An 18,596-nucleotide genomic window follows, 5' to 3' on the forward strand; every position below is an offset into this window, starting at 1 on the left:
TGACTATTAATTTAGTAATGTTAAATACCCCTCTCTAACGTGCATTGTACATAACAGACATTGAATAAGTATTTTTTTTAAGATTTTATTTATTTGGGGGGGAGAGAGCACAAGCAGGGGGAGCAGCAGAAGGGGAGCAGTAGAGGGAGAGTGAGAAGCAGGTTCCCCGCCAAACAGGGAGCCCATCATGGGGCTTGATTCCAGGACCCTGGGGTCATGACCTGAGCCGAAGGCAGACGCTTAACCAACTGAGCCACCCAGGCACCCCCTGAATAAGTATTTTTAATTAAAATAAATATCTGTAATGATGGGACTTGGGTTCATTGCAGACACCTGGTTTTTTTTTCCAAAGCCATCTGACAAATATTCATTAAAAAAAATTTTTTTGTAATAGGCAATGTATCTTCATGATTAATTTTCTTTATTACATACTACAGTGTAACAATGATGATGACTAGGGTTAGAGATCAGTATGCATCTTACACCTGATGAAATCCAGTGCATCAGAGGGGAATTGTGTGAGTGAAGATTGCTGCATGGGTTTATTTTTGTCTTTCCCTTTTTAAAAAGACAGACATGGTTGCAACCTATCTTCATTATTACCCAGAACATATTGAATATAAAGAATATATGAAACCTACTGCCAAACTTTTCTCCCCTCTGATACTTGGTTCTTTTTTGCACAGTGAATTTCAGAAAATAATATGTTAATAAACAGTATTGGTGGATAGAACAATTGCAAGTCCTTTGTGACTTGGAGCAGAAGGAAACAAAATAAGTACAGAAATATTTAGTCTTATTTGAACCATTGTGGTTTTACACATGCTATTTGGATTCTTGGAGTCAGAAGCAGATAAATGACTTGAAATTAGTTATCTGTTGTATGTATTAATTCTGTACTTACTAAGGGGACAAAAGTTTTACAGATCTTGTGGTGAGAAGCTACTTTGAATTCTGGAAAGCACAACCACAAGATTCAAGATGAGAGATGTTCTCATAAGAATTAGTACATGGGAAGAGATAGAATACATGGATGAAGTAAAATCTATCAGCTAATGAATCAAAAACATTCTGAGGGGTGCCTGGGTGGCTCAGTTGGTTAAGCGTCTGACTCTTGGTCTCGGTTCAGGTCATGATCTCAGGGTCGTGAGATCGAGCCCCGAGTCAGGCTGAGCTCATCGTGGAATCTGTTTAAGATTCTCTCCCCGTCTCTCCCTGTGTCCCTCCCCCTGCTCTCCTGTGCACATGCTTTCTCTTTCTCTTTCTCTCTCTAAAATAAATAAATAAATAACTTTAAAAATTCTGGAAACCTGAGTGTTTCTGGACTTTGCTCTTCTCGTAGTCTGTCCCCAAAGCCTCTTGGTTTTATCTCCTCCACAGAGCTCCAGTAGCTCCCTCTCTTCTCTTCCTTGAGGCAGATGTTTTGCTTCAGGTTCTATATCTACCCAGGAGCAGTATTCCACAGTGCTTCTGTTTTATCCTCTGGCTCTCCTATTCCACCGCAGACTCCTTTGTGCACCTGGCAGACCTGCTCAGGAGGCCTGTCCATCTGTGGCTCGGGCCTGTGGTTGTGGTTAACACCGTCACCACCTGGCGGCAGTGAGTGTGTTAAATGCGGATTTGATCCTGTCAGCTCACTCCCCATCCACTAACCCTCCACGCCCATGCTTTCAGTCTCGGTCACTGCGATGTCAGACATCTGAATAGTTCCTCTTGACCTGACCTTTGAATACCTCTCTGGCTTTATCTCCTGCCCTTTTTAGCATACCCTCCATTCCTGCCCTTGTAGTGTCGTGGGTAAGAGTGATGGCTCAGGACTTAGACCGCCTTATTTCATATCCTGATTCAAGCATGTTAACTGTGTGTCCTTGGACAAGTTGTTCTCTGGAGCTAACAACCTGTCTGAATGGGGCATTGACCAATCAGAGTAGATGATGGCAGGAAAGAGCCAGCTTTGGTGCATACCAGGTCAATTTTATCCATGCCTGAGTTCCTTCATCTGTGAGATGGACATGATAAAACCTACTTCTTTATGAAGATTAGATGCGATCATTCATGCGGTATTCTTAGACCAAGACTGGCACAGATAAGGATTGAGTAAATGGTGGCTATTACTATCCTTACCATTATGTATAACTCCTTAGGCAACATGCTCTTCGTGCTTCTGGACATAACTCTGCCTAAAAGGTCTTTTTTTCTTCTGGATAACTTTTTATTTCTCTTATAAGACTGCTGACATCTCACTTCCTTTAGGAAATCTCAATAATTTTTTAACTCCTCTTTGCCTCCTCTTTTGGGTTTCCATAGCATCTTGTTCATAATTTTATCCCAGCACATATCCTACATATTGTCATGTATCTCTATTTGTCTTACTAGGAACTAGTTGAACTAGTTGAGAACTAGGAACTATAGGAGCTAGTTGTTTTACTTTTTTATTTCCAGTATCTTGCATTTACTAATATTTACTGAATCGATGAAAATATTAGTTGTGTACATGACAGTGACTTCTTAACAAGGGTCTGTTTAAAGTTATTATTGGGGCAGTTGATAAAATTAGAGTATCATCTTTATTATTCTAAAGCTTTTCTGTAAGATTGAAATTATTTCAAAGTAGAGAATTTACAGAAATACCTGTTTTACCATAGTACATGCTCTTAAAATTTTTTAACAATATAAGATTACAACTGAAAATGCTCTGTGCTCCTACAATTCCACCCCCACAGAAAACTGTAGTTAGCAGTTAGATGTATATAACAATTTAATGAAAAATGTGTTTTCAATTTAGAGCCTTGAATTAGATAATCTGTAGATTGTCTTTCAGTTCTTAGGTCCTCTTACACTTAGAAGAAGGATGGAGAAAGGAAAAGAAAAAGTCTGTTTAGTGTGCTTATGACACTTTTAAGTGCTTATCTTGAGGCATTTTTCTGCTGATTAGAGGGTTGTTTAGATTGTAGCTTCTTTTGACCCCAAGACCAGAACCACAGCATATACTGTGCAAATTGTTCACAGCTGACCTGCTCAAGGAGGCCTGTCCATCTATGGCTCAGGTCTGTGGTTGTGACACACACTGTCACCACCTGGTGGCAGTGTAAGTTTCTATAATGCAGAAACAGAATTTTGGGAGGTGTCAGGAAAAAACTTTTGAATACTGTAAGAGTTGCTTGCAATTCCATTTACTCTTCAAGAGTATTTTATTAATATTTGGCACATAGGTTTTCAATTTCATGTATTTGGCACAAAGATTTTAAATTACAAGTTAAGTGACAAAAAGAAATTTTTAAGTAATGATAGGTATTAATGAAAGATCAAATACCCATTTTATATAATTTACACATTTTTTCTGTAATGCTATAATAATCCAGCATTTATCCAGTTTTAAAGCACCAGGAATAAACTCTTGAATATTATTTGATGTTAAGAAAAATACTTCAGTGGTGCCTGGGTGGCTCAGTCGGTTAAGTGTCCGACTCTTTATTTCAGCTCAGGTCATGAGATCAAGCCCTGCATTGGGCTTCTGTGCTGAGCGTGAAGCCTGCTTGAGATTCTTTCTCTCCCTCTGCCCCTTCCCCCATGTACACTTGCTCTCTCTCTCTCTTTCTCTCTAATAAATAAGTAAAATTTTTTAAAAAAGAATACTTTAGCTATAAGATCCCTGATTGAGTAATAAACAGTCAGTGGATTATTAATCTTACAAAATTCCAGTTTTGTAATATGTAAAACTCGAATAATTATGAGTCTTTATGATATTTCCTTTAGGTGAAATTCCTAAGCAGGTTAAAGTGAAAAAATTGAAGAACCTAAAGACTCTGGATTCTAAACCTGGTATTGATTTTTATTATTATATTTTATTATTTTTATTAACTTTTAAATATATATATACTTATGTGGGTACTTGGGTCTTATTATTTACCGTATTTTCTTTACTTCTTAGGAGTTTATACTTCTTATAAGCCATATCTAAGTAGAGATGAAGAGATCATAAAACAATTACAGAAGGTAATTCCTTGCTCATATTATTAATTTAAATTTCCTTGTGCAGGTAAGCAATATCCAGTTAGGGAGTATGTGCATTATGTATGATAATGTGAAATGAGGTCTTTCTTTTGATCCAAAGCTTCACAAAAATCAGAAGCCTAAGCAGCAACAATTATGGGCTTGAAATGTGGAGCTGCAGCTACCCACCAGTGCCAGTCTTTCTAGAAACTTGAGAGTTACAGTGAAAAAGTCATGGACTCTTCCATGAGGTAGTTTAGCAGCCAACAGGGGATGGTTAGCATTTTTTGGAAAATGTAAATAATACTTACACAGCAAGTGTGAAATAAAGACAATTCAATGTAAACTGATACTTTTAAGTGTGGGATGAACATGTGATGTTTGCGCTTAGGGTTTTTTTCACAGGATATTGCACAATGAACTTAAGGTTAAATTGAAGGTGAAGTTCTAGGGTTTTTTTTCAATCAAGTAAAAGTATGTATTTACGTATCAGTTGAACTACTATAATTATGCTTTGTTTTATATTCTTCCTTACCCTAGAATGTAGGTTTTCATTGCTTTTTCTTTTAAGGGTGTACAACAGAAACGTCCTTCTGAGGCTCAAAGTGTTATTCTCCGACGCTACTTTTTGGAACTGACGCAAAGCTTCATCATTCCATTGGTAAGTTAACATAGGTATTTGTTTAATTTAATGATTTGTTGAAGGATATATGAATGTTTTCCCCATTCACAAAAACCTTAGTTTATGTGTTTTGCCTGCTCATGTGTTTGGTGATTAAAAATAGAACCCTTTGCAGGAGACCTGGACTCTCTTCTAATATTAACTGTGTAACTTTGGCAAGTCACTTCCTCTCTGACCCTCATTTTCTTTATCTGTAAAATGTGGCTAATTCCACTTTTCCTAAATATCTTTCAGGGTTGCTGTGAATCTTAAATGAGATAATTGTGAAATATTATGTAATTATTGCATTTTACACCTTAAAACAAGGTTAACCTGGAACTTCTTTCTGATATTATTTCCTTTTTTGTTTTCAAAGCTACTTTTTTTAAAAGATTTTATTTATTTATTTATTTGAGAGAGAGAGAGAGAGAATGAGCACGAGCAGGGGGAGAGAGAATCTCAAGCAGACTCTGTGCTGAGCGCAGAGCCTAATGTGGGGCTCCATCTCACAACCTTAAGATCATGACCTGAGCTAAAATCAAGAATTGGACACTTAACCGACTGAGCCACCCAGGTGGCCCTCTGATACTATTTTCGTGAGCACAATTTGATATGATATCCATGAGGCCAGTAATGATGACAGGGGCCTTATCTGTCTTGTTCATTATCTTCTCTTCAGTTTGGCATCTGGTAGCACTCAATATTTATGGAATAAATGACTAGATGATATGGTTATTCTATGAAATTCAGTAGAATAGCATATTAAAATACTAAAAGATGCCTCACAGTATCAGATAGTACATAATGTGGTCCTAGTCTGGAGACTGCATCCAAGAGAGATTCCATGTAGTTATTAATGTAATCTATCTGTGAATATCATATGGGAGCAACCTGGAGATCTTTGCTATTACATTTTGAGGCAAAATACTCTTTCTTGGTCTATGGATGTTAATTAATTTTGTTCCATTTAAATCTGTTTGATTTGAAATGAATTTACTGTAGTGCTTAAGGGCATAGACTGAAGTAGACCTGAATTCAGGTTCAGGCTATGTGACCTTGGGCGGCTTACTTAGCTTTCCAAAGCCTCTTTTCCAGTAATAATGGCCACACGGGATGGTTGCAGGGATTAAAAGAGATCATGCATATAAAATGTTGAGTACATTTTCTGGCACATACTCACCCAATAGGGTTAATGATTATCACTAAAAATATGCAGTCCCTTGAATTATTTAAGATTTAGTTAAATTCTTATTGAAAATCTGACTTCTCAATTCAATCTAAATTTTGCTATGTCCGTTATGGGAAGTGATGCATTGCTGCTGTCCATTGAAAGAGCATATGATGAAAAACTTATAAACCCATTTCTTTTAAGGGGGGTCTGTTTATGTGTTTTTGAAGACTCTCTAGGTAAGAATGCCTAACTTTGGGGCACCTGGGTGGCTCAGTTGGTTAAGCATCTGATTGTTGGTTTGGCTCAGGTCGTGGTCTCAGGGTCATGGAATTGGGCCCCACATCAGGCTCTGTGCTCAACGAAGAGTCTGCTTGGGATTCTCTCTCTCCTTCTTCTCACTTTCCCCTCCCTTGCACGCGCGCTCTCTCTCTCTCAAATAAACAAATAAATAAAATCTTAAAAAAAAAAAGAATGGGGCGCCTGGGTGGCTCAGTCGTTAAGCGTCTGCCTTCGGCTCAGGTCATGATCCCAGGGTCCTGGGATCGAGTCCCACATCGGGCTCCCTGCTCGGCGGGAAGCCTGCTTCTCCCTCTCCCACTCCCCTTGCTTGTGTTCCTGCTCTCGCTATCTCTCTCTCTGTCAAATAAATAAATAAAATCTTAAAAAAAAAAAAAAAAAAAAAGAATGCCTAACTTTGATTAACTTTTTTTTGGTTTCAGGAAAGATATGTGGCAAGCTTGATGCCTTTGCAGAAAAGTATCTCTCCATGGAAGGTATAACTTTATTCAGTTAAATTCTAATTTGAGTTCTCTAACTGTAATTAGCTCCTGGGAGTATAGCCATTTCTAATTTTTAAATCAGTATGTCCTAATTTCTAGAGTCCACCCCAATTAAGACAGTTCCTTCCAGAAGAATTTATGAAGACACTTGAGAAAACAGGACCTCAGCTGACCTCTAGAATAAAAGGCGATTGGATTGGACTTTACCGGTTGGTCTTTTTTTTTCCTTCTTTTTCACCCATCTGTAGAGCTTTATTTAAAAACAAAATAGGGCGCCTGGGTGGCTCAGTCGTTAAGTGTCTGCCTTCAGCTCAGGTCATGATCCCAGGCTCCTGGGATCGCGCCCCACATTGGGCTCCCTGCTTGGTAGGAAGCCTGCTTCTCCCTCTCACTCCCCCTGCTTGTGTTCCTGTCTCGCTTTCTCTCTCTGTCAAATAAATAGATAAAATCTTAAAAAAAAAACAAAAAAAAAAACTGGACTTAAACTTACTTAAAAAAAAAAAATTCAAATAAATAAATAAATAAAAATTCCATTGTTTCACATGGTTCTCCAAGCTATTGGTAGGAAAGGTATTGAGGAGAGGAAGTAAGTCATAATCAAACTTTGCTTTTTTAAAATTTATTTTTATAGGCATTTTCTGAAATCTCCAAATTTTGATGGTTGGTTCAAGACCCGGCGGAAGGAAATGACCCAGAAATTGGAGGCACTCCATTTAGAAGCTCTTTGCGAAGAGGTTAGAAAACAGTGTGTTTATGTGATGATTAACAACTATTGAAAATAAAGATAACATCCATAGAGGCTGGGAGATTATACCCATATCCACTACTTTGTAAATAAGTAATACCTTACTTTTCTAGATCATGTGCTGTGTGTCAAGGACTGTGTAGGTGCTTTAGATGGATAATGTCTTTTAATCCTTACAACAATTCATTGAAGTAGGTGTTATAATCTGCATTATGAGACCCCTAAGGATTATAAGTTAAGTGACTTGCTTCAGATTACATCACTGCTAAGTAATGAAGCCAGCAGTGAGCTAGAGCCCTGCTTACACTGACCCACAGGAGCTAACTGTGTACATCTCTTCCCACCTTTGCGTTCAGTGATCTCATGTTGGTAGCTTGAAATTGGCTACAGTGGGAGTATTATACCACATTGGCAAATGCTACAAACCAGAGACTTTTCCTAGAGAACTGGTGGTTAAATATTTACTAGCATTCCCCTGGATAGAATCAAGATTCAAATCTTTCCAGTTATTATTAACAATTTTTTTCCTGTATTTTGACTGTTTTTAATCTATAGTTTGTCACGAGACTATTTTAAATTGAGCTCCTTGTGAAAATATAAAGAATAGTTTCATCTTTATTTAGCTTGAGATGGGCTAGCCTTGAAGTGAACTTTCTAATCATAAACTCCCAGTGACTATGGTTGTGAGAGAAGGAATACAATGAAGGCAACCACAAATAAGCCGAGGAAAAGCTTGTTTGTAGATGTCAAAGTTTACAGTCAGTAATAGATTCATGTTCACGGTTGTCTTAATTTGTTAATGTTCCTTATAAATTAAGGTACTTACTACTTAGTAAGGATGGGGATTAGTATTATACTTGGAGTTGTAATTTTTTCGTTGATCTAAAAGGGCTATCTCAGAAAGGAGTTTCTTACATTGTTTTATTTCCCAACTATTAGACGGTTGTTCTAGCTAATGTCAAAAATTATCTAATTAATGTTAGAATGTCATGTGGAGTATTATTCCTGTACTGTAATGCTGTATCTGAGTTACATACTCTGTTTTCTTTTTCCTTCCTATCCTTCCTGCTCAGTAGCCTTGCCTGTTAAAATAGAGCAGTTTGAAACATATTTTGAGTATTTACTGATTTGGGATTTGTTTATTCTTGTAGGATTTACTTCTCTGGACCCAGAAACACACAGAAGTAGAAACAGTAGACCTTGTATTGAAGCTAAAAAATAAGCTGGTATGTAGCCAAAACAGCAAAGATCCATGAAGATATTTTCCTCATATTTGAGGTGACCGTTCATGATGTGTTGCAGAAGGAGCTTTTTAAATGAGAGCACTTAAGATTGGTCAATTGATGGTAGATCTGACTGAGAATACTTGGTCACTCAAGCAGATCACAGTGATGCCGTATTATTTTAAAAGTATTTACAGGGAGTCTAATGAGCTCTACAAAAAACATTGTCACTTATATTTAATACCACATGGTATCTATAGGTATTATCTATTAATTTACATAGAAGTCTTTTATGAGCTCAGCAATATATTGTTTAAATGGCATGTTGTTTGCTTTTTTACAGTTCCTCTAAATTCTAGTGTAAGTTTGAATTTTCCAAATCATTAGACCATTAAAATTGTTCATTTAGAGAATACAGTGTATTAATATTAAATGCTTCCAAATGTTCCTTCTGTAGTTGCAGGCTGATCGAGAGCATTTACCTGTGAAACCTGACACTATGGAAAAGTTACGGACACACATAGATGCAATTATCTTAGCATTGCCAGAGGACCTACAAGGCATACTGCTCAAAACGGACATGACATGACATTTGCTAGGATTTTCCAGCCAAAAAGGATTGTGCACCGTGAAGCATACTGACATTTCAGCCCAACGCACAAAGGAGATGTCTCAGCGTGGAAAATAGCCGTGAATGCTAGCTACAGGATGGAAAGACTATACTGACTAAACAGACCTTTTTAGTGCATTATTTTTAAAAATGGATACTGTGGTGGTTCCACTTTAATACTGAAACACCGAAAGGCATTTCTATATTTTTAATCATGTTCTAAAGTGCTCTTATGAGAGACCTGTGGGGCCATCAGTATAAGTGATTCCAAACTGCAGTGCTGGCATTGCAGATATTTTTTTAAATTGGTGCTGCTCTGCCCAATCATGTTAAAACTCAGGGGGATATAAAAATAACATTCACACTGGCTAGCTTCTTAAGAAGAAGAAGACTAATCTGTCCGATGGTAGTTAGAAGTAATTAATGCTTTCGTAGTGCCTTCTGTTGTCCAACATGTTTCACAAAGCTCAGCTGCTAGTCTTGAAGCTTTTTCTTAACTTGATTATGATACGTAATTTTATAAGGCATTCTTCTGAGTAATCACTGCTTAAAGATACCTTTCTTGCCTCCCATCATGTTTATTAGTAGTGCCCTGGTGTGGTTTTTTGTTTTGTTTTGTTTTGTTTTTAGTTGTCATGTAGGTTTCATTTCATTATATTCTATATCATTTCAAGTTTAATGTTACCAGTTTCTCCAAAGGCAAGAAAGAATCTAATATTAATTATGGAAGAGTTTATTTCTTCTTACCACTTACTAGTTGAACCTGTTTAAGTTAATTAGCTTGGATGTTTTTTTAGAGACATTCTAATTGTAAACCTCATAATCAGCTATTTTTTAAACTGAACTATTCTCATTTCAAAGGCATTCATAAACGTTTTACGTTATAGTCACGTAAGTGATTATAAGATTAGTTTTCAGCATTATTTGTTTGGTAGGGTTTTTTCCCCCAAAATTAATATTTCTCAGAACATTTTCCCTACTGTTGTCAGACGTGGGGACTTCTGCCTAAATCACTGTTATAGCTCGTTTTTTGTTGTTGCCGTTGTTTTGTTTGTTTCTGTTTTGTTTGAACAATACCACCTTGCCAAAAATAGAAGATTGTGGTTTGGTAGAATAAGGTTGCTTGGTTTGTGTTTGAATAGGAGTGTCCTCCAGAAGCCACTATTTAAAATAGCCACACATGACATAGCACATATGTAAATAGCTGTGTCTTGAATCACCCTCTCAGCAACCAAATTTAGTTGTATGTGTTTGTAAAAGAAATGGCTTCAGAAGCTGTCTCTTGTTTCCTGTTCATGCAACTCTTAAGGGCACTCCTGACCCAGAAAGCCTCTTTGTGTTTGTAACTGTGGTAGTATACCCAAATGTGCCCTTTTCTCATGCATATAGTCTCTTGAAGCAGCAAACCTCAAAGTCATCGAGAGAATATGGTATTTGAAAGAAATCATTTGCCTTGGATCATATGAGTTATTTTATGAAACAACATTGTCCTTATGGAAAAGGGGCAACTACTTTTATACGCTAGAGTATTTCATATCTTTCTGGGAAACCTTATTTAGGTATAAATGGTCATCTTATTCTTTTTCAAAAAGGGGTATTTTAATAATCTTACAATTTATATGCAGTTTGTGACCAGAATTTGAAAGTTGTTAGTGTCATATCAAGGATCTTTTAAATTATACCACTACAGGATGTATCATTTCAAGTTTATTTTGCACAGCTACGGAGTAGCAAAGGATGCCAAGTAGCATAATAACAGTATCTTCCTATTTACTGTATTTAACTAAAACCTAACACATGTTGAAAACCATATCATACTTACCTGGTTTACCTATTAATTTCAAATTATGTACTTCTAAAATTAACTTAAAATTGCATTGGGAATCTGAGAAAGACTGGTAACAGTTTTTGTGTGTGATTTTCAGTGTTGTCCTTTTTTTTTTTTTGAGGGGACATTAAGACCTAAAACCTGCCGTTTAATGTTTATCTCCACCAGCATCAGAGGGAATCACTGCTTTCAGGGTGTTATGTAATGCCTAGTGCCTTCTGTTTTTGTGAAAAAGAAGTTTTGTGAAGGCATTTGTGGTCATTACTGAAAAATGAATTAAAGGCCTTGGATTTTAAAGCACTTGGATGTCTTGTGTTATTTCTCAGTAAGGTTGGAATGCTGGAGAAAATGCATAATAAATGAAACTTGTGCATTATGAGATTCCTTTTACTTCCCAACTTATTTTTAAAAATTCAAGTGAAAACCTTCTTTTTACTATGAACAAGTGAACAGCAGTCCAGTGTACTAACAGGTCAATGAAGTGATTTCACTTCACATCTGAAATGTTCTGATGAAAAAATTTTAGCTTAATAATGTAGGTAGCTCTTGCTGGATTCCCCCTTATTTACTACTTTTTTTTTTTTTTACCTTTTTTTAAATCTCAAATTACTTTTATTTCTTCATCTCCCTTTTTTAAAGCATATGATACTATCCTTTGGATTTTAATTTATTTGTTGATAATAAAATATATTGGCTGTTACTACTTTTTGAAGTTACTGGGTAATATCCTTAAAAGTGTACTATAAAATATTCAGTACATTTAAAAGAGTCTATTAAAATCTGTCCTTTTGTTTTCTTCTGCTCAAACTTAGTTCATTTATTTTTATTTTTTCAAAACAAAACAATAAGTAGTCTCTATTATGTTGTTACAATACAGTTCAATATGCTATGCAGTAATTACATATATGACTTCATCCTTACAATATTACTATTAAAAGGCATGCACTTTTTAAAAATTTTATCTTATTTTTTTTTTGAGAGAGCACACACGCGAGCGGGGGTAGGGGTGCAAAGGGAGAGGGAGAGAGAGAATCTTAAGCAGACTCCACATGAAGCCTGATGTGAGGCTCGGTGTCACAACCCTGAGATCATGACCTGAGCTGAAATCAAGAGTTGGATGCTCAACCAACTGAGCCACCCAGGCACCCCAAGCATGCACTTTTCCATTCCTATTTCACAGTAAGAAAACTGAGAACAGAATTGTCAAAAATCTTGACTAATGTTATGTGACTGCTAAGGGTAGAGCTAGGACTTGAACAATTGTCATAATATACTGCTTTGAGCTGTGTATTTTGTATTTATATTTTTCTAAGTAAGTTTCATTTAAAAAATATGTATTTGTATTAAAACAGCAAGAGTTGATGCAACAAGAAGTACAAAAAGGTCTGTCATAAAAAGCAAAAATAATTTCATATGCTATCTTTCAATACCAAACTGCATACTTCAAAGATGAAGTTTTTAATTCTTCCTATTTTTAGTTCGTTCTGATAATTCTTTTTTTTTTTTTTAAATTTTATTTATTTGACAGAGACACAGCGAGAGAGGGAACACAAGCAGGGGGAGTGGGAGAGAAAGAAGCAGGCTTCCCCCTGAGCAGGGAGCTCGATGCGGGGCTTGTTCCCAGAACCCCGGGATCATGACCTGAGCCAAAGGCAGACGCTTAACGACTGAGCCACCCAGGCACCCCTCGTTCCAATAATTCTAAACATATATTTATATCTTGCTTCCTTGATCTACCAATTTTAGTATCTGTTGGTGTTTTAACTGATATTACTGGCTATCTTTTTGTTTTGTTTTTATTTAAATTCAATTAATTAACATACAGTGTATTATTGGTTTCAGAGGTAGAGTTCAGTGATTCATCAGTTGCATATAACACAGTGCTCATTACATCACACATCCTCCTTAATGCCCATCACCCAGTTACCCCATCCCCCACCCACCGCCCTCCAGCAACCCTGTTTGTTTCCTGGAGTTAAGAGTCTCTTATGGTTTGTCTTCCTCTCTGATTTCATCTTGTTTTATTTTTTCCTCTCTTCCCCTGTGACCCTCTGTTTTGTTTCTTAAATTCCACATATGAGTGAGATCATATGATAATTGTCTTTCTCTGATTGACTTATTTTGCTTAGCATAATACCCTCTAGTTCCATCCATTTTGTTGCAAATGGCAAGATTTCATATATTTTTTAAAAATTTTATTTTAATCACCATACATTACATCATTAGTTTTTGATGTAGTGTTCCATGATTCATTGTTTGCACATAACACCCAGTGCTCCATTCAATACGTGCCCTCTTTAATAACCATCACCAGGATAACCCATCCCCCCACCCACTCCCCTCTAAAACCCTCAGTTTGTTTTTTCAGAGTCCATAATCTCTCATGGTTTGTCTCCCCCTCCGATTACCCACCTTCATTTATCCCTTCCCACTATCTTCCCTTTTTTTTTTTTTTAACATATAATGTATTATTTGTTTTAGAGGTACAGGTCTATGATTCAACAGTCTTACACAATTCACAGCGCTAACCATAGCCCATACCCTCCTCAGTGTCTTATCACCCAGCCACTCCATCCCTCCCACCCCCCACCACTCCAGCAACCCTGTTTGTTTCCTGAGATTAAGAATTCCTCATATCAGTGAGATCATATGATACATGTCTTTCTCTGATTGACTTATTTCGCTTAGCATAATACCCTCTAGTTCCATCCACATCGTTGCAAATGGCAAGATTTGGGGGCTTTTTGATGGTAGCATAATATTCCATTGTATATATATATACCACATCTTCTTTATCCATTCATCTGTTGATGGACATCTTGGCTCTTTCCATAGTTGGGCTATTGTGGACATTGCTGCTATAAACATTGGGGTGCACATACCCCTTCGGATCATTACATTTGTATCTTTTGGGGTAAATACCCAGTAGTGCAATTGCTGGGTCGTAGGGTAGCTCTCTTTTCAACTTTTTGAGGAACCTCCATACTGTTTTCCAGAGTGGCTGCACCAGCTTGCATTCCCACCAACAGTATAGGAGGGTTCCCCTTTTCCACATCCTTGCCAACATCTGTCGTTTCCTGACTTGTTAATTTTAGCCATTCTGACTGGTGTGAGGTGGTATCTCATTGAGGTTTTGATTTGGATTTCCCTGATGCCGAGCGATGTTGAGCACTTTTTCATGTGTCTGTTGGCCATTTGGATGTCTTCTTTGGAAAAATGTCTGTTCATGTCTTCTGCCCATTTCTTGATTGGGTTATTTGTTCTTTGGGTGTTGAGTTTGATGAGTTCTTTATAGATTGTGGATACTAACCCTTTATCTGATATGTCAATTGCAAATATCTTCTCCCATTCTGTAGGTTGTCTTTTGGTTTTGTTGACTGTTTCCTTTGCTGTGCAAAAGCTTTTTATCTTGATGAAGTCCCAATAGTTCATTTTTGCCCTTGCTTTCCTTGCCTTTGGTGATGTTTCTAGGAAGAAGTTGCTGCAGCTGAGGTCAAAGAGGTTGCTGCCAGTGTTCTCCTCTAGGATTTTGATGGATTCCTGTCTCACATTGAGGTCTTTCAACCATTTGGAGTCTATTTTTGTGTGTGGTGTAAGGAAAGGGTCCAGTTTCATTCTTCTGCTTATGGTTGTCCAATTTTCCCAACACCATTTGTTGAAGAGACTGTCTTTTTTCCACTGGACATTCTTTCCTGCTTTGTCGAAAATTAGTTGACCATAGAGTTGAGGGTCCACTTCTGGGCTCTCTATTCTGTTCCATTGATCTATGTGTCTGTTTTTGTGCCAGTACCATACTGTCTTGATGATGACAGCTTTGTAATAGAGCTGGAAGTCCGGAATCGTGATGCCGCCAGCTTTCCTTTTCTTTTTCAACATTCCTCTGGCTATGCGGGGTCTTTTCTGGTTCCATACAAATTTTAGGATTATTTGTTCCATTTCTTTGAAAAAAGTGGATGTTATTTTGATAGGGATTGCATTGAATGTGTAGATTGCTCTAGGTAGCATTGACATCTTCACAATATTTGTTCTTCCAATCCATGAGCATGGAACATTTTTCCATTTCTTTGTGTCTTCCTCAATTTCTTTCATGAGTATTTTATAGTTTTCTGAGTACAGGTTCTTTGCCTCCTTGGCTAGATTTATTCCTAGGTATCTTACGGTTTTGGGTGCAGTTGTAAATGGGATCAACTCCTTAACTTCTCTTTCTTCTGTCTTGTTGTTGGTGTATAGGAATGCCACTGATTTCTGTGCATTGATTTTATATCCTGCCACTTTACTGAATTCCTGTATGAGTGCTAGCAGTTTTGGGGTGGAATCTTTTGGGTTTTCCACATAAAGTATCATATCATCTGCAAAGAGTGAGAGTTTGACTTCTTCTTTGCCGATTTGGGTGCCTTTTATTTCTTTTTGTTGTCTGATTGCTGTGGCTAGGACTTCTAATACCATGTTGAATAGCAGTGGTGACAGTGGGCATCCCTGCCATGTTCCTGACCTTAGGGGGAAAGCTCTCAGTTTTTCCCCATTGAGAATGATATTCGCTGTGGGTTTTTCATAGATGGCTTTTATGATATTGAGATATGTACCCTCTATCCCTATACTCTGAAGAGTTTTGATCAAGAAAGGATGTACTTTGTCAAATGCTTTTTCTGCATCTATTGAGAGGATCATATGGTTCTTGTTATTTCTTTTATTAATGTATCACATTGATTGATTTGCAGATGTACTTTTTTTCTTTCTTTTTTTTTTTTTTTAAAAGATTTTATTTATTTATTTGACAGAGAGAGAGACAGCGAGAGCAGGAACACAAGCAGGGGGAGCGGGAGGGGGAGAAGCAGGCTTCCTGCCGAGCGGGGAGCCCGATGTGGGACTCGATCCCAGGACCCTGGGATCATGACCTGAGCCGAAGGCAGACGCTTAACGACTGAGCCACCCAGGCGCCCATGACTTTTTTTCTTTCTTAACATTTTATTAATATAGTATTTATTCGTCTTCCCTCTGTCAAACCCTGAGCCAACCGCTTTCCCCACCCTGCCTGGTGATATATAGGAAAAAGACTACAGAAAGCAGATGAGACATGGGAGAAAGAACCATAAACGGTGGAGAGGGCTCCTTAACATGCTGAAGAGAATGGAAAAGGCTACCATTAGGCAAAAGAGACCCATGGCCTCTGAGATGGAAAAGCCCAGAATGGCATAGAAGAAGAGCTATTGCTTCAAAGAAAAGTTCCTGGCATAATCAGTGATGAGGCTCCCAAACACAGTCCCAAGCCCAGCCCCAGAGTCAACCATCCTGCTGTGACAGCCGCAGCCCTAATGAATTTAGCTACTATTTGAAATAGCACTGGTTTGAAAGTTATGGCTAGGGTAAGTGAGCCTGCCCAGCTCCTGAGGCTCTCATTGGCAGTGTCTCTGGTTGTTTTAGCACTGCTGTAAAAAGTTGTCAACTCAGCAGCTGAGTGGTGCTCCTGACTAGTGAGGGCATGGAGACAAATTTGGTACCCATGTACATTTCCAGGGAGTGAGGGGCTCAGGCAGTGCAGAGAGGGGTCTAACTTCTTTCACTCAGCATGATTGTTTTGAGATTCATTCATGTTGTGTGTATCAATAGTTCATTACTTTTATTGCTGAGTAGTATTCTATTATATGGCTATAACAAAAATGTCTTATCCACTCACCTGTAGATGGACATTTGAGTCATTTCTAGCTTTTGGCTGTTCCAAATAAAGCTTCTATGAACACTAATGTACAAGTATTTGTACAGACATATACATCCTTTCCTGTGGGGTAAATACCTAGGAATTGTATGAATAGGATTGCTGGATCATATGGTAGGTGAATGTTTAACTTTTTAAGAAACTGCTAAACTTTTCCAAAGAGGTTGTACTAATTTGTTTCCACCAGCTGTGTATGAGTTCCATTTTCTGTACACCTACCCAGCACTTGGTATGGTCAGCCTTTTTAATTTTAGCCTTTCTGATAGGTTTGTGTTATCTCATTGGGATTTTAATTTGCATTTCCCTAATGACCTGTGACATTGAATATCTTTTCTTATGTTTATTACTTATCTGTATGGTTTTGTTTTGTTTTGGTTTTTTTTGGTAAAGTGTCTGCTAAAATCTTTTACTCATTTTAAAAATTGAGTTGTTTAAGGGGCACCTGGGTGGCTCAGTTAGTTAAGCATCTGACTTTGGCTCAGGTCATGATCTCAAGGGCCTGGGATCGAGCCCTGCATCCAGCTCTGCACTCAGTAGGGAATCTGCTTGAGATTCTCTCTCTCTCAAATAAATAAATAAAATCTTTTTAAAAATTGAGTTGTTTAGTTTCTACTGGTTGAGTTTTGAGAGTTCTTTATATATTATTTTTAAAAAAGATTTATTTATTTGAAAGAGCTCATGCACACACAAGTGGGGGGAGGGGCAGAGGGAGAGCATCTTCAAGCTGACTCCCTGCTGAGTGCGGAGCCCTCTTGTGGGGCTTGATCTCAGGAGCCATGAGATCATGACCTGAGCTGAAATCAAGAGTCAGACATTTAACTGACTAAGCCATCGTGGTGTCCCCTCTCTATATATTCTTGACACAAGTTCTTTTTCAGATATATGGTTTGCAATTTCCCCCCAGTTTGTGACTTGTCTTTTCATTTTCATAACAGCATCTTTTAAAGAAGCAGAAGTTTATGAATTTCTACACAAATTTTTCCTGGGATTTTGATTGGGATTGTATTAAATTTATAGATAAATTGGGAGAGAAGTGACATCTTAATTATATTGCCCACTGATCCATGAACAAAATATCTCTCTCCATTATTTATATCTTTTTTTAAAAAAGATTTTACTTATTTGAGAGAGAGAATGAGGTAGAGAGAGAGCATGAGAGGGGGGAGGGTCAGAGGGAGAAGCAGGCTTCCTGCTGAGCAGGGAGCCCGATGCGGGACTCTATCCCAGAACTCCAGGATCATGACCTGAGCCGAAGGCAGTCACTTAACCAACTGAGCCACCCAGGCGCCCTATTTATATCTTTTTAATTTCTCTCTGCAATATTTTGTGGTTTTCAGGGTACAAATGTTTCACATCTTCTGTCAGATTTATCCCTAAGCCTGTCTTATTTTTGATGTTATAAATTATATCATTTTTTAAATTCAATGTTCAGTTTTTCATTCAAAAGTTTAGTTCAAAATACTAATATATAGTTGACTTTTGTAGACTGATATTGTATCCCAGAACCTTAAAAAAAACTCATTTACTAGTTCTAGTATATTTTTTTTTTGTAGATTCTATCATATCTTTTTTTTTTTTTAAGATTTTATTTATTTATTTGAGAGAGAGCGAATGAGAGACAGAGAGCATGAGAGGGAGGAGGGTCAGAGGGAGAAGCAGACTCCCTGCCGAGCAGGGAGCCCGATGCGGGACTCCAGGATCATGACCTGAGCCGAAGGCAGTCGCTTAACCAACTGAGCCACCCAGGCGCCCTATCATATCTTTTATCTAGAAGATTATACCATCTCTGAATAAAGACTGCTTTACTTTTTTCCAGTAGATGGCTTTTATTTATATTTCTTGCCTGATGGTACTGGCTAGAATCTCCAATACA

General features: G+C 37.6%; 1 protein-coding gene across 5 annotated transcripts in view; it reads left to right on the forward strand.

Moving 5' to 3' along the window:
* DENND6A (DENN domain containing 6A) overlaps positions 1-11,307 on the forward strand; it is a 57,766-nt gene extending 46,459 nt beyond the window's left edge. For all 5 annotated transcript variants that reach the window (XM_054504679.2, XM_045862127.3, XM_064594695.1 and 2 more), the window contains 8 exons: positions 3,757-3,822; positions 3,932-3,996; positions 4,565-4,654; positions 6,545-6,598; positions 6,704-6,813; positions 7,236-7,338; positions 8,501-8,575; positions 9,030-11,307. In XM_054504679.2, the coding sequence (XP_054360654.1) occupies positions 3,757-3,822; positions 3,932-3,996; positions 4,565-4,654; positions 6,545-6,598; positions 6,704-6,813; positions 7,236-7,338; positions 8,501-8,575; positions 9,030-9,161 (695 nt within the window). In that variant the 3' untranslated portion in view covers positions 9,162-11,307. The remainder of the gene's footprint in view (positions 1-3,756; positions 3,823-3,931; positions 3,997-4,564; positions 4,655-6,544; positions 6,599-6,703; positions 6,814-7,235; positions 7,339-8,500; positions 8,576-9,029) is intronic.
* Positions 11,308-18,596: the final 7,289 nt, after the last annotated feature.

The sequence above is a fragment of the Mirounga angustirostris genome, unplaced genomic scaffold, assembly GCF_029215605.1.
Source record: "Mirounga angustirostris isolate CCGP_5_RB_7025 unplaced genomic scaffold, mMirAng1.0.hap1 SCAF_1, whole genome shotgun sequence".
In the NCBI taxonomy this organism is placed as follows: domain Eukaryota; kingdom Metazoa; phylum Chordata; class Mammalia; order Carnivora; family Phocidae; genus Mirounga; species Mirounga angustirostris.